Source organism: Lemur catta, chromosome 11 (genome assembly GCF_020740605.2).
Source record: "Lemur catta isolate mLemCat1 chromosome 11, mLemCat1.pri, whole genome shotgun sequence".
Classification (NCBI taxonomy): domain Eukaryota; kingdom Metazoa; phylum Chordata; class Mammalia; order Primates; family Lemuridae; genus Lemur; species Lemur catta.
In genome coordinates, this window is record NC_059138.1 from 33,494,700 (window position 1) to 33,509,574 (window position 14,875).

Below are 14,875 nucleotides of genomic sequence, written 5' to 3' on the forward strand. Positions count from 1 at the left end.
GAGCAATATGATTTGTTAGAAAACAGTCACATTTCCTTAAGGTAACATCAATAAAATATGTGCTAAGTATGGTAGGTAGAATTTTGGTTCCCAGGATACTTGAATCCTCAGGACAGTGTATATGATGAGATATTGTGTCCTTGAATAAGGTACCTTACATTGCCAAAGGAACTTTGCAGATGTGATTAAGGTTACTAATCAGCTGACCTTAAAATAGAGAGGTTATACAGGATTATCCAGCTGGGCACAGTGTAATCACCTTTAAAGGTAGAAGCAGAAAGGAAGTAAGGGAGATATAGCATAAGAAGTCAGATCCAAAGCACAAGAAGTCAACACACTGTTACTGGCTTTGAAGATTTAGGGACCATGAGCAGAGGAAAGCAGGCTACCTCAGGAAGCTAAGTATGAAATGTTGCTAAAGGCCAGCAAGGAAACAAGGATCTCAGTCCTACAACCACACAGAATTTTTTCAACAACCTAATAAGCCTGGAAATGGATTCTCCTAGAATGTCCAGACCAACTATCACCTTGAATAATGTTCTTGTGAGACACTAAGCAGAGTACCCAGCCAAACACACCAGACTTCTGTCCTGGAGAACTGTGAGAGAATAAATGGGTGTTATTGAAAACTGCTAAATTTGGTGTAATTTGTTACAATGGCAATAAAAATCATGTTAAGCAACAAAAAATACAAAACAGTTCTAAAACTACCTGTAATATGTTCAAGGAACTTTTACAAAACATTATTAAGTGTTTGAAAAACACTGATTTTATTTAAGTAATTGCCTAACTAATTAAACATTACTATTTTCTTTTCCGTGAGACAAATCCAAAAGCCTGTATCTACCTGTTCTGCAGTGCAGGAATATGGGCCGAAGCTTTGGGAGATGTTGCTTCTACTTTCAGTTGTATCACTTATTAAATGGTTGAGTAACCTGGGACAGGTTATCTTATTATAACTATTCTTTGGGCCAATTTTAGCATCTGCAAAATAAGAAGTATAGAATAGTTGATCACGAAGGTTTGTTGCATTCGAAAAATTGCGTGAAAATAGTTTAGGGATCAAGGTAGAATTGTTAGGAAGCTGGACATCATAATCAATCCCTCAGAATGTCAGAAAAATACGTTGTATGCTTTTGAAGTTGGAGGTAAAACTGATCTGAAATTTTTTAAAGACAAAGAGCCATGTTGACACATTAGACAAATTCTGGAATAGATAGGAGACTGTAAACACCACATGTTTATTGGTTAAAGACATTAAATGAATATGTGCTTATCAAGATTATGTTTTTAGTTGAAATTATTGAAAATTGAAAACATAAAAGTTGGGAAGTAGATGTTTTACAAGAGAAAGATCAAATTCCTTTCCTATTGTTTAAAATTATTCAAAATAAGAGAGTTGTAGAAAACTTGCATTTCTTTATTCTTTGTAATTTATTCTGGTAGTAGAGTTTTTAAGATTTTAATGGTTAAATGTCTTCTTGTTATCTCCATTTGTGTTGTCAACTTAAGATGCATTTCCTATCAGTAAATACTCTGTTCAGTTGTTCTTGCAAAATAAAGATGCTACATTTTATATTCTGTTTCATAACTTAGGTCCTAAAAATGTGGAAGAAATCTCAAAAATTAAACTTAAACATAACCTTATTTGATCCAAGGTCAGCAGTTACCCTCCCATTTTTCTTTTCCTTTTAGAAAAAAAAAGGCACTGTTTTTGGTGAGTGGAGGTGGCAGTTGCTGGGAAATGTGTCTGTGGCTGATAAGAAAGGGAAAGGACTTAAAGCGACAGCCACCAAATTTTATCAGTACTTTGGAGCTCAGGAAAACATTTCTTTCCCAGAAGAGAACGAGAATACCTTTTAAAAAAATTATTTATTTCCATTAATGAGAAATCTCAGTGCCTCATCTTATAAAAGGTTACTACTTAGCATAATCTAGTGACAGGTTTACTCATACTCAGAGGTTATATTAATATTTGCTGATGGTAAAAGTATAGGTTTCACTTTATTAAAAATTGTATGGATGCTGGAACTGCTGACGGAGAAGCTAACTTAGTTTGATTTTGCTACGGATATGATAATTATAATATGGCTTTCTGTGCTTTTAGAGGTCATAAGTTACATGGCCAAGATTTGTATATTTGGATTTGGAAAGTTACCATATAGTATTATGACAATACAGTAGGACACATTTCAGTGTGAAGAATAGTATGTCTCACATAAATTTTACCATAGAATTAAATAACAGTCATTAAAATATTCCAGGTTTATTAAAAATTCATTATTCTACTAGAGGATCTTTAAAGAGCAATAAGAACTTGAAGAAATAATAGGAATGCTTTGGTAATAGTGACAGTGTGTTAATTGAGTTGAAAGAAGGTAAAGAATGTATTAACAGAATGGATCCAAATTTGGCAAAAAAGACTTGTAATAAATCAAGGGGGGAAATCAGTTAATAAAGAAAGAGTCCAATTATTAGTGAAGGAGGGAGTTGTATTTAATGATTCTAAATGAAAGGTTAAACTGCTTGGGTGAATTTCAGTTTAACAAAAAGGAAGGAAAGCAATATGGATAATTAGGCAGTAATAAGATCATACTGAAAAAAAAATCAGAAAACTGCCTTAGGTATTAGGGGAATATTGGCTAATGAACTGAACCTCCTGCAATTATCTTTGAATATTCACTTTTGATTTAGAAATGGGGAAGTAATATTTTTAGTTATTTTCAAGGAGGTATGATTCTTTAGCACAATTTATCATTGTGGATTTTTAAATGGAGAAAAATAATTTATGAGAAGGATATCTATCATCTATAACTGGTTAAAATACTGTAATGTTAGCAATAATTTTTTTGAGTTATTGATCGGTTCTTTTATTTTTTTAATATTTGTGTTTATTTATTTATTTATTTTATTTATTTATTTTTGAGACAGAGTCTCACTCTGTTGCCTGGGCTATCCTGGGCTCAAGCTATCCTCTCACCTCAGCCTCTCAAGTAGCTGAGACTACAGGCACATGCCACTGTGCCCAGCTCAGTTCTTTAAATTTGGATTCTGTTTTACTCATCTGTTTTATAATAGAAACACCTTTGTCAGCCTAATTGAACCATTAAAAGAAATTCAGTATAGGATATTATGATGCTTATAAGTTTATCTCAGGTTAGGACTCATTGAAAACTTATAGGCAAAAATCTTAAATATTATGTAAAATTTTTTCTTCTCTAATTAAAGTATATATATAGTAATTAGAATATTATAATGATAATAGATTCTTGACTATTTTTACAGTTTATGCCTTATGTATCTGTAAATCTTAAATTGTGGGAAGATCTTGGCAATTGTTTCTGGAATCAATAAAGGTCTAATTTTATATGACCTCTGTACTAATGATCAGATGGAGGAGATAGTAACTAAGGTAATTAAATTCAGAAATGATTCCAAATTTAAAGATGGCATGGATAAAAACTTGGGTTCATTTCACCTCCTATGATGTTATATTGAGGAAAAGGTCATCTGATATATACAGAAATATTCTTTATAATTATAGCCTTTTTTGTTGCTGATATTCTTACAATTAGCTTGGCTTGGCTTTTATTAGATACTGTATCAAATGTAGTTCTGCATTGTATATTAGTGCTTAAAACCAATGAAAAAGTCTAATTTCCAAAATATTAGCAGCTTTGTCACAGGTTATTCGCTCAAATAGACAATAACTTAAGGGTCAGTAATAATTATATAGTTAAAAAAGATTTGAACCAGATACCAAGAAACCTGGGTTCTAGGCTCACTCTGGCACTGAGTATATTAACTTCTGTGAATCAGTTCTCATTTTTAGTAAAATGAAGGGATTGTATCTGATAACTTCTCAGGTATTTTTAAACTTGAAAGCTCTTTTCTTTGTGATTATTTTATTTTCCACATGCATAGGTTAAATTTATTTTGTAATGTGAGGCAGATTGCAACTTCTACTAGATACCTATATAATAATATTTTGTTGTATTTAAAAATATTGACAATTTTTTTGTTTTGGCAAATATTTTCTAAGTGTCTACTTTGTGCACAGAATTAGCCACTGGTGATATAGCAGTAAACAAAACAGACAAGCTAAGTACTCTCCTCATGGAGCTTATTATTCTAGTGGATGGATGTGTCTTGAATAAGACAAAATTGAAAATAGACATTTTTGAAACTTGTCAAAAACGTGACATGTGGGCATATTAGTAGGGAAGCTTCATGTTCAGTAAATCAGCAATTGTGTCAAGCATGGTATAGTTGCTTGTATTCATTCTCAAAAGTCAGTTTGAGCATCTCTTCCCAACTCTGCATTCAGTAACTTCATGTTGCTAATTTGAAATAGCCATGGTGGGAGTATTTATACCATGAAAATTGCCAGACACTACACATCAGGGTTTGTTTGTTTGATTGTTGAACTTAACTAGTTTAACAGCGTGCAGTGGTAAATGTCAGGTGGCACAACAGAAATAGCAAACAGTTTCTACTCATGTATGTCCTATGATCAAAGTAGAGATGAGACAAAGACACATGGGTATGCAATGAATTTTTAAAGCCACCTGAACAGCTGTTCTAACGATACTGAAACAAATGAGTTACTGGAGGTAGAAGGGCTGAAGAAAAATAGTTGTGAATTTGAAACTAGATTTTAAAGATGAGTGGTACATACTTGACCAGTGAAGAAGCAAGATGATTTTAGACATGGCATGTACAAAAATTTCAAGACACAAGTGAACAGTTGTATGGAAGAGGTGGTAAGTGGTTTTGTTGGTGTTGAACATGGTGTCTAAGCTTGGCCTCACATAGGTATAACGATGTTTAAATTACGTATTAGTCAAGTCTACTGATAAAGAAAAAAAACTAAATTACGTATTAGCCTGCACCAGAGAAGTTCTAAACACAGCCAGATTTTCACTGACAGTAAAAGAAATTAAAGACCGTCACTGAATTTTGTGTCTTTATCTCTTAGTAATGCTCTGAGAATTAAGGAAATAAAATCCTTCCTACCAAATTTTAGGCATTATACCAAATTAAAGGCCTATCAAATGTTGCTTTTGGTAAATATTCTCTAGAATATCCATATTGAATCTACCATAAATGCTTATGCAATTCCATCACCGTTGACTGTCCAGTTATTCTTCCTATGAAGTAGGTTGACATAAACACTGAAATGTGATTCTGTCTGCCAGTGTTGAAGGAGCAGTGATTCTCTGTAACTCCATGTTGGATTGAGCTTTACTATTAATAAGAATAGATGACAGTGGGACAAGGCAAAGAAAAGAAAACATTTAGATCAAAATTGAAAACTCCTCTTTGGAAAGTGTAGTCACCCTGGGCATATCTAACTCTATTTGCTAGATTTGTTTTTTTTTTTTTTTTTTTGAGACAGAGTCTCACTCTGTTGCCCGGGCTAGAGTGAGTGCCGTGGCTTCAGCCTAGCTCACAGCAACCTCAAACTCCTGGGCTCAAGCAATCCTACTGCCTCAGCCTCCCAAGTAGCTGGGACTACAGGCATGTGCCACCATGCCCGGCTAATTTTTTCTATATATATTTTTAGTTGTCCAGATAATTTCTTTCTATTTTTAGTAGAGGCGGGGTCTCGCTCTCGCTCAGGCTGGTCTCGAACTCCTGACCTCGAGCGATCCACCTGCCTCGGTCTCCCAGAGGGCTAGGATTACAGGCGTGAGCCACCGCGCCCGGCCTATTTGCTAGATTTGCATCAGCCTTTTATCCATGTGATACATTGATCTAGCACCAGATAATCAAGAAATGCAGCTGGCATTCTTTATTTTTATTACTCTCAATAGTGTCATTTTAGAATACCAGTAGTAGTTAATATTTGTTAAAGTAAATATAGGGTGTATATGTAGAATGAAATAAGCATGCTATTTAATCAAATAATATTTATTCATTTTTATCAACACTGTATTTTGGAGCAACAGCTCTTCAAAGAGGATAACTACAATGATCTGGCAGTTATTAGCTTATTAATCTACCTCACAAAGTTAAGTACTATGTACAGTTTAAAGTGATGTTTATTTTTCAATTTTACATGGACAATTAGCATGAAAAGACAATTTAATTTTTTTATTGTGCCCTTTCTTATGTGGGAAATATAAATAGATTTATAGTAGCTTGAAGTATTAGAGAAATTACAGCCAAAGATTTTGATTGTAATTGGTGATTCTAGAATTGTGGTTGACCTACAATATAATGTCTTTGACGGTTTCATTGGGCAAAGTAGGACGTTAAATTTTTGCCAGAATTTGAAATATGATATATTATCATATACTCTAGCCATATTTTGAACTTTGTGACTTTTAATTTTCTGTAAGTACTATACTGATGAGCACTGTGAATTCTTAGTAAGTTATCACTCTCAAATGGCAGATAAACACAAGAGTTGCAAAATAAACTCTTTGAAATTTTCCAGATATGTTTTCTTGCAACTGTTTTTAAGGAGTTATGTACTTAAATGGATGATATTCTCTTAAAATTAGTGTGGAATTGGGTTGAAATAAACTCAACGTATATGAGGGCTGTCCAGAAAGTATCCAGCCACATAACCATTCTTGTTATATTACCAATGACTGGATACTTTCCAGATGGCCCGTGTATATATGCCTAAAGTAAAACAAAACCAAAATAAATCATAAGTTGACATAAAATATTAGTTAAATTATAGATTGGTAAACAAAGGATACTCTTTGTTTATTGAGGTCATTATTTTAAGATATTTGAGTGTTACCTTTTTTACAAGTAATTTTATTGAATGTGGCATGGAATAAAATGTGTATAACTGTTGCTACTATCTTTTTAAATTTAAACCATTAAATTTTCACTGAATTTCAAGAGGTGGAATAATAGAGGTAATACTCATGGACTGAGTTGTAGTCTGGGTTTTGTTTCTAACTACCTAGGTGACCTCAGTGAGCCACTTAGTCAATTAGGACCTTATTTCCTTAAACTATAAATGAAGTTGTCATGGGTGACCTCTTCATTAACTTCCACCCTAATGTGATACATAGGGCTGGCTCTGATGGAACTGCTCTGAATCCTGTTCTTTCAATCTATATTTATTCACTAGCTCAGGGATGTCCAATAGAAATACATTGTAAGCCATATATGTAATTTTAAATTGTCTAGTACCACATTAAAAAAAGTAAAAAACAAGTAAAATTAATTTTAATAATATATTTTAACTCAATAATCCAAAATATTATTTCCACATGTAATTAATATTAAAATATCAATGAGATATTTTACATTTTTTGAAGTACAAAGTCTTGAAAATCTGGTGTGAGTTTCATTCAGCACATCTCAATTTGGACTGGTCACATTTCAGGTGTTCAGTAAACACATGTGGCTTTTGGCTACTGTACCGGGCCTTATAGCTGAGGTCATGGCATCCTCGTATCTCTACCCATGAATCAAATTTAGAGACTTCAGAGTCAGCTTTAATGCCTTTCGTTTTTTCCCTTCTATCAATAAATGACAGAGACTTCCACTCCCTAGAATCTGTCAAGATTTAGAGCTAAATCAGTACATTTTTTCTTCTTTATTTCCAAACATCTGGAAAGAGTAGTCTGTGAACTTTCTTCAATTCCTTAAGTCATTTACTGTCTTCTTAGCACAGTGAAATCAGACTTCTGTCTCTAATATTCTACAGACATTCTTTAGAAAGATTCCCACCTTTCTTGTTGCTAAATCCAATGACCACAGTACAAATATTTCTTGATCTCTTAGCAGAAATGGACATTGTGAATACTTCCTCCTTGACACTTTTTTGTCCCTTGTTGTATATTATACCATTCTTTCTTGGTTTTCTTTTTCCTTTTTTTTTTGCTCTGTTTTGCTGGTTCCTTTCTTGGGCCTCTTCTCTTTTCCCTTTTCCTGCTACTCTCTTGACTCCTTGCCTACCTGATTTCTTTCTGAAGCATCATTCCTATATTTTTAGCTGTCTACTGAATATATCTATAGGATGATATTTTGCAGACTTCTTAAACCCAACCTATCCTTCTCTCTCCTATTGAACTTGTTTTCATCTTCTGATTACTATTTGAATTCTTGGCATCATCATACTTAGTCACAAGTCAAAGTTAGAGATCGCACTGTCATCTTTAACCCGTAGATTTTCTTACCATCTATGTCCAATTAGACACAGTTTCTTTGGGTCTACCTGAAAAATATCTATTAAATATTTTTCTTTTCTTCTTTGTAATGCTTTAGTCCAGGTGCCACATTGATCTTTCTTTCTTTGACTATTTCCTCTAGTACATTTTCCACATTGCTACCAGACTCATTTCCAACATAGTTTGGATAATATCACTTTCCTGCTTAGAACTTCTGCTGATTCCATTTTCTTCTTACATTGCATGTAAGTCCTAGACTTCTGTTCTATCTTTAACTCTGAACACTCTCTTTTATAGTTCTCTCTCCTCTGAAAGTCGAGACTTAAAAATGTTGCAAATGATGAAATTTTAGACTTCTTGATGGCTATTGGAGGAAACTAACCATCAAGTGTAGAAAGTATGGCCTGTGGAGTACTCCTATGCTCATAACACATGGGCAAATATAAGGTGTATTTATGTGATACCCATAATTAGGTTAATAAGCAGATTTGTTTCTCTTCAAAAGAATCTCTGTATAGATATTTCAGTCCCTAGGAAGCAAGAGTTAATAACATCCAGGTAACAATGAAATGCATGCTTTATTTACAGGTATGCTTTCTATACTTGGAAATTAATATAGAGGACTATCTTGGTTAAGCTGTACAGGTCAGCTGACTTTTTATAGGAAAACAGTAGATCCCCCGAGGAATACTAATGTGAGTAGAAATAACTGTGACAGTGAGTGTATCTAGTTGGGGTAAGAAAGAATGACTTTGTTACCTATTCATTAATATTTTTCAATTGGTTGTCTCCTGGCCTCTTTATTCTCATGTCATATTTTAGTGAAATGACTTGTTATTTCTTTCAAATGCAGCACATTTTTTCTTCTAGCCAAATCATGTTATTGTTAACTTCGTATGCCTTAGCTGGCAACAGGCTTCCCATAGGCAGTGTAAACATCAATGCTATGATGCTACAAGGAAGAGGATAAATATTTATTCGAGTGTATTATTTCTGGGAAACCTTTAAGAAGTACTAAGTAGGCTGAGGAAGTGATTTTTGCCTCTACTTTGAGTGTTTGTTTAAAACCTTAACTGCTTAATGTGAAAGAAAACTAGATAGAGGTCATAAACAGCAATGAATAAATTGTCAACAGGAATATTTTTGCATATAGTAATAATATTTTGCCCCTTTATCAAAAGGGAAGCAAGGTAATAACCCATCATCATATTTAAAATGATGATTAACTTTACCGTCTCTGTAATTCCAAGGATGTCTAGACATGAACTTAGGATCTGGCATATTGTTTTCAATATAAACATCAGTGGATCTTTTAACATTTATTCTGTAAAATCACTTATATTGTGCTTAAATGAGTGTGAGCAGTGTGACTCATTTAAGTAGGAGGAAAAAAGCCAAAGACTGCAACTAAATATTCCCTTTAAAATGAATACCATCTTTCACAGAACTGTATATAATTCTGGACTATATATAAAATTGGAAATTTTAGAACTAAAAGTTTTTGAGGGCTGACTACGTGTCAGGAATTGTTCTAAACACTTTGCCTCAATTACCTCATTTAATCTTTCCAATGGCCCAGTGAGGTAAGAACTACTATTATACTATGAGGAAACCGAGGCACACAGCATTGGGTAACTTGCCCAAAGTCACCCAGTAAGTGCTGGAGTGAGGATTCAGACCTAGGCCTGCTCACCTCAGAGGCTGTGCTTTTGACCACTTACTCTTCTGCTAATCAGTGATTTAATCTGCCAGTCGGTCAAACTGGTTTTCTCCTAATGAACTCTCTAGTTACTACTATTAACTCATACCTAGTATAGTTGTCCCATGGTATCCAGGAGGAATTGATTGCAGGACCTCTTGAGGAGGAATTTGAGGATGCTGAAGTCCTTGATATAAAATGGTGTAGTTTTTGCATATGACCTATGCACATCCTTGCCTATGCTTTAAATCATCTCTAGATTACTTATAATACCTAATACAATGTAAATGCTATGTAAATAGTTGTTATACTGTATTGTTTAGGGAATAATGACAAGAAAAAAAAGTCTGCATGTTCAGTATAGACATAATTTTTTTTTTATTTGCTGTTGGTTGAATCCATGGATGTGGAACCCTCAGATACAGAGGGCCAACTGTCTTCTCATTTCTAAGTTAAACCTTTCTTGAGATCTAGATATTTCTGATGTGTTGATAAATATGTTTATATAAATACACAAATATATACAACTGCATCTCAAAGCCATTTTATGCAGTAACAATAATCACTTTCTGTTCATTATAGTTATTGTAGCTAAGGTGTACTTCTGCTAAGCCAAATAAGGGAATTTTTTAAAGAAGTATTTTTTTGTTTATTTTTAATTTACAAAGGAGGCTTATAGTTTACAGAGATCGATGAGAGTTTCTTTTCCCAGGTTCTCTCTCTAACTCCTTATCTTGTACTAAAAAGCTACTGAAGTTGATTCTTTTTAATTTTTTTTTTTTTTTTGTGACTCCTGGGCTCAAACACCACCTCTTTTCCCCCCACAATTAAACATAACCAAGTACACGTATTTTAGGAGGAAAACCACTATTAAGAGCCATTTCTCTGGCTGAAGGAGGGCTTTGAGAACTCTCTTTTAAAAGCCTGAATAGACCCTGGGGAAGCACGTGGGAGTGTAGTATCTCACATATAGCTGGAAATAGCCCCACTAGGGGATTGATGCATATCAGAATATTGTCTGACAGCAAAGTCATCAAAAATGAGTTGTAAGTAAATAAAAATTTTGAGGATTGAAGATGTACTGCCAAATGGGAGTCAGAGAGCCAGGCATAGTAGGAGTGACAGGTCTTATTGACCTTTTGAACAATAGGTCATTTAGATGGTAAAAGTTAAAGACTTGACTGCATTTCTGTATATTCCTAGCATACATTTGATTGGGCAGATAGATTCCACATAAAACGATTGAGGCTAAATTGACTTAAAGTGGAGATCAAGGGCAAATCATCAGAGGAAAAATTAATAATAATAGCTGCTAATGCTCATAGCTATTATTTTTATGCCTACTTTGTTGGTGTAGAAAGAGGTAAAGTAATACACAGTCTAGTGTGGAGACAAGATTCAAAGTGGAGTTGCCTGCTTTCTCAATCCATATGCTCTACCTCTACCATATGCTTCTGGATGAAGATGTAAGTGTGAGAGGCTAAAGGAGCAACAGATGTATATATGACACAGAGTGATGCCTTTATTACCAGTTATTTCAGGTCTCAATCTGAGGCAGCCATGCTTCAGGTTAAATTTCTGTTTGGAGTTGTGGTAAACAAATCATGTAGGTCGTCTGAAGTAAAGAATTGGCATATCCTTGTGTGCCAGACCAGGCCTTGGTGAAAACCAGACGGTATGTTCAATGGGGGTTATAAAGAGAGTTTAAGGAAGGAACTGTTTACAGAGGGCTGGGCAGTAATGCAGGATGCAACAAACTCAAGAGATAGTGAAGTGCCCGGGGACTAGCAACAATGGGAGATCATCATAGCCTTATGCCAGAAAGGGCAAGAGGAGGGAATGGAATTACCCATCCTGGCTAGAGCTGGAATCATGGTAGAGGGACTTGTGGACAAGAATCAGGACTGTGAGTAGCTGAATGTAGTTGCTACCAAAACAGTAGCCTGGTGTGTGGGGTAGGGAGTGGCAATAAATGCCCTACTTTCTCTCTTCTGTTAGCTTGTGATTTCCTATAGGGGCTTCACATTTGCTGAACCTATCTGGAAGCTAGAAGTCAAGGAAGCTTGCTAGGTGCAGTTCACAGTGGTTACCATTTGGGGTACGTAGCAGAAAAGAACAGAGAGTGGATCTGGGAGGCAACAGAGACTAACCAGTATGCTGTATGTTATGGGTTGAATTGTATCCCCTCAGAAAGGTTAAAGCCCCTAATATGTTGAAGTTCTGATCCCTAGTTCCTCAGAATGGGACCTCATTTGGGAATGCAGCCTTTACACAAGTAATCAAGTTACTATGAGGTGTCATTAGTGTGGTCCCTAATCCACAATAATTGGTGTCCTTATAAAAAGGGGAAATTGGGACATAGCGTGCGCACGCACACACACACACACACACACACACACACACACACACACACAACGGAAGATGATGCGACAAGACGCAAGGTGAAGATTGCTATCTGCAAGTCAAGGAACACCTGAGGCTGCCAGAAACTAGGAGAGAGACATGGAACAGATCCTTCCCTACTACCTTTAGAGGGAGCTTGGCCTTCCTGGCACCTTAATTTTGGACTTCTGGCCTCCAGAACTGTGAGAGAATAAATTTCTGTTGTTCGAAGCACCCAGTTTTTGGTACTTTGTTATGGGAGCCCTAGGGAACTAACATACCATGTATCATGATCAGATTAGCTTTCAGTTTTTTTTTTCCCACATGTATAGAGAATCATAGAGCCATGAAGACCTTAGAAATCAGTTGATGTTAAACACTGATTTTGGAGAAAAGGGCCTTGCCCATGGTCACACAACCTTAATGGCAGAGGCAGAGCTGGGTTCCTGTAGGCAAACTGTATTGGAATTGTTAAGAGGTGGACATGTTAGGGTTTCAGTTAAGCCCATAAGTGCATTTTATCGCTGATCTTTTAGTTAAGAAAAGCTTTATCACTATAAATTTGTGGGTTTTAATATCTTAATCATTAATTTCTGAGTGTTAATTAATTATGCCTCATTGGTTTGTTAATTTTCCTAATCTCTACTTTGAACCAAAATTTTCTTGTTAATATGAGGTAGTTTTGGAAAACCTTTATTTATAAAAGTCTATTTTGAAAATTTAGAAAAAAACCCAATGTTATTCAAGTGATGATCATGTTATCTATCACATTGTTTAGTAATTATAAATTCACTAAATTGTATCTAGTTGGGAGATCACTTATATAATTGAACTGGAAATTGACATGTACACACAATAAATTGCTCAAATGATGTCTGGTTATACTTTGAAACTTGCTTTAGTTGATAATTTAAAAAATATATATACATTTAGAATGTTTATTAAAATATGTAACGATGTTTAGAAAAATCACCAGCAATATCAACTTCCCAAGAAGATACTATTTTTTAGTATATACATGTCCAGTTTTTTTTTCTTGTGTGTGTACATGTGTGTATAATCTATATATAATGGAATTATGTCATACAGTTTTGTAGCCTACTTTTTAAAACTCAGTGATATAATGGCAACTGAACTTTTTTCCATATCAGTAAATACAGTTTGAAGGAATGCTGTTCAGCCCCTGAAAGTTAAATAGAAATGATTCCTTCCAAGTTTGCTAAATAACATTATGATAAGTGTATTTTTGCCTTGTAAACAATATTATAAACATCCTTGTAGGTAAATCATTGTACTGTTATCCAATTCTTGTTCTGCATGGAATCATGCTTGCATGATGAAAACAGCTTTATGGAAGCAATTGCCAGTGTCCAGAATAAAGTGAAAACTCAGGAGCATATCTCAATAGAAAAAATTTGCAGTAGGTTGGAGAGATAAGCCAAAGTCAATGTATAAACAAAGTCTTCAAGAAAAGAGGAGTTAAAGAAGCCTTCACAATAAACCTGAAGCAATATGTTTGTTAGGAGTAAAAATGATTACAACCCTTTAGGGAAGCAATTTGGCAATGTGTAGCAAGAGCCATAAAAAAACTTTTATCTTTACTACAGTGCGTGTATGCACGCGTGCATGTGTGTATGTGTGTGTGTGAGTGTGTGTATAGTTTTTTTTCTTTTGAGGATGATTGCTTTTTATATTTTGGTTGAATGTTTTATTTTGGAAAAATTTAAACATCTTGTTTTGTCTGTAATTCCCATCCACTCCCCCACTCTATTATTTTGTACCAAATCCCAGATATTATATTTATTGGCTTTTCATTTTGATTATTGTTTTTGAGATACAGTACTGCAATTGTCAGGAGTGTATTCTAAGAAAAGAATTTGAAATATTGGAAAAACTTATGTCCAATAAGTTCTTTATAGAATTATTTATAATTGTATAAAAGTTGAAAGCAATTATCCAACACCAAGGAAAAATATAAATTGTGAAATGTCTACCTGATGGAATGCTATACTTAAAATGAAACTTCTTGTTTATTTTTTTAAGTTCTAGGTAGATTCTTGTTACCAGCCCTTTATCGGATGTGTAGAGAGCGAATATTTTCTCCCATTCTGTAGGCCATCTATTCACTCTAATGATAGTTTCCTTGGCTGTGCAAAAGCTTTTTAATTTGATCAGATCCCATTTATTTAATTTTGTTGCTGCTGTGATTGCTTTGGGGGTCTTCTTCAAAAATTCTTTGCCTAGGCCGATGTCTGAAAGGGTCTTCCCAACATCTTCTTCTAGAGTTCTTAAGGTTTCATGCCTTAGGTTTAAGTCTGTTATTCATCTTGAATTGATTTTTGTGAGAGGTGAGAGGTGGGAATCCAGTTCCAATCTTCTGCATGTGGCTATCCAGTTTTCCCAGCACCATTTATTGAAAAGAGATTCTTTTCCCCAGTGTATATTTTTGTCTGTTTTGTCAAAGATTAGCTTACAGTATGTGTATGGTTTCATCTCTGGATTCTCAGTCCTGTTCCAAAGGTCTGTGTCTCTGTTTTTGTGCCAGTACCATGCTGTTTTAATTACTATATCCTTGTAGTACAGCTTGAAGTCTGGTAGACTGACACCTCCCAGTGTGTTCTTTTTACTTAAGATTGCTTTGGCTATACGAGGT

The 14,875-nt window shown here is 34.6% G+C and overlaps 1 protein-coding gene across 7 annotated transcripts in view; it reads left to right on the plus strand.

Annotated features, from left to right (window-relative positions):
• The window catches only part of IMMP2L (inner mitochondrial membrane peptidase subunit 2), a 1,016,843-nt gene that overhangs the window by 76,406 nt on the left and 925,562 nt on the right, over positions 1-14,875 (plus strand). Inside the window, exon 5 of one of the 7 annotated variants that reach the window (XM_045565140.1) lies at positions 8,730-8,870. The exons of the other annotated variants lie outside the window; for them this stretch is intronic. Coding sequence (XP_045421096.1) covers positions 8,730-8,760 — 31 coding nt within the window. The 3' untranslated portion in view covers positions 8,761-8,870. Of the gene's footprint in view, positions 1-8,729; positions 8,871-14,875 lie in introns of those variants that run through there. 7 annotated transcript variants of the gene reach the window in all.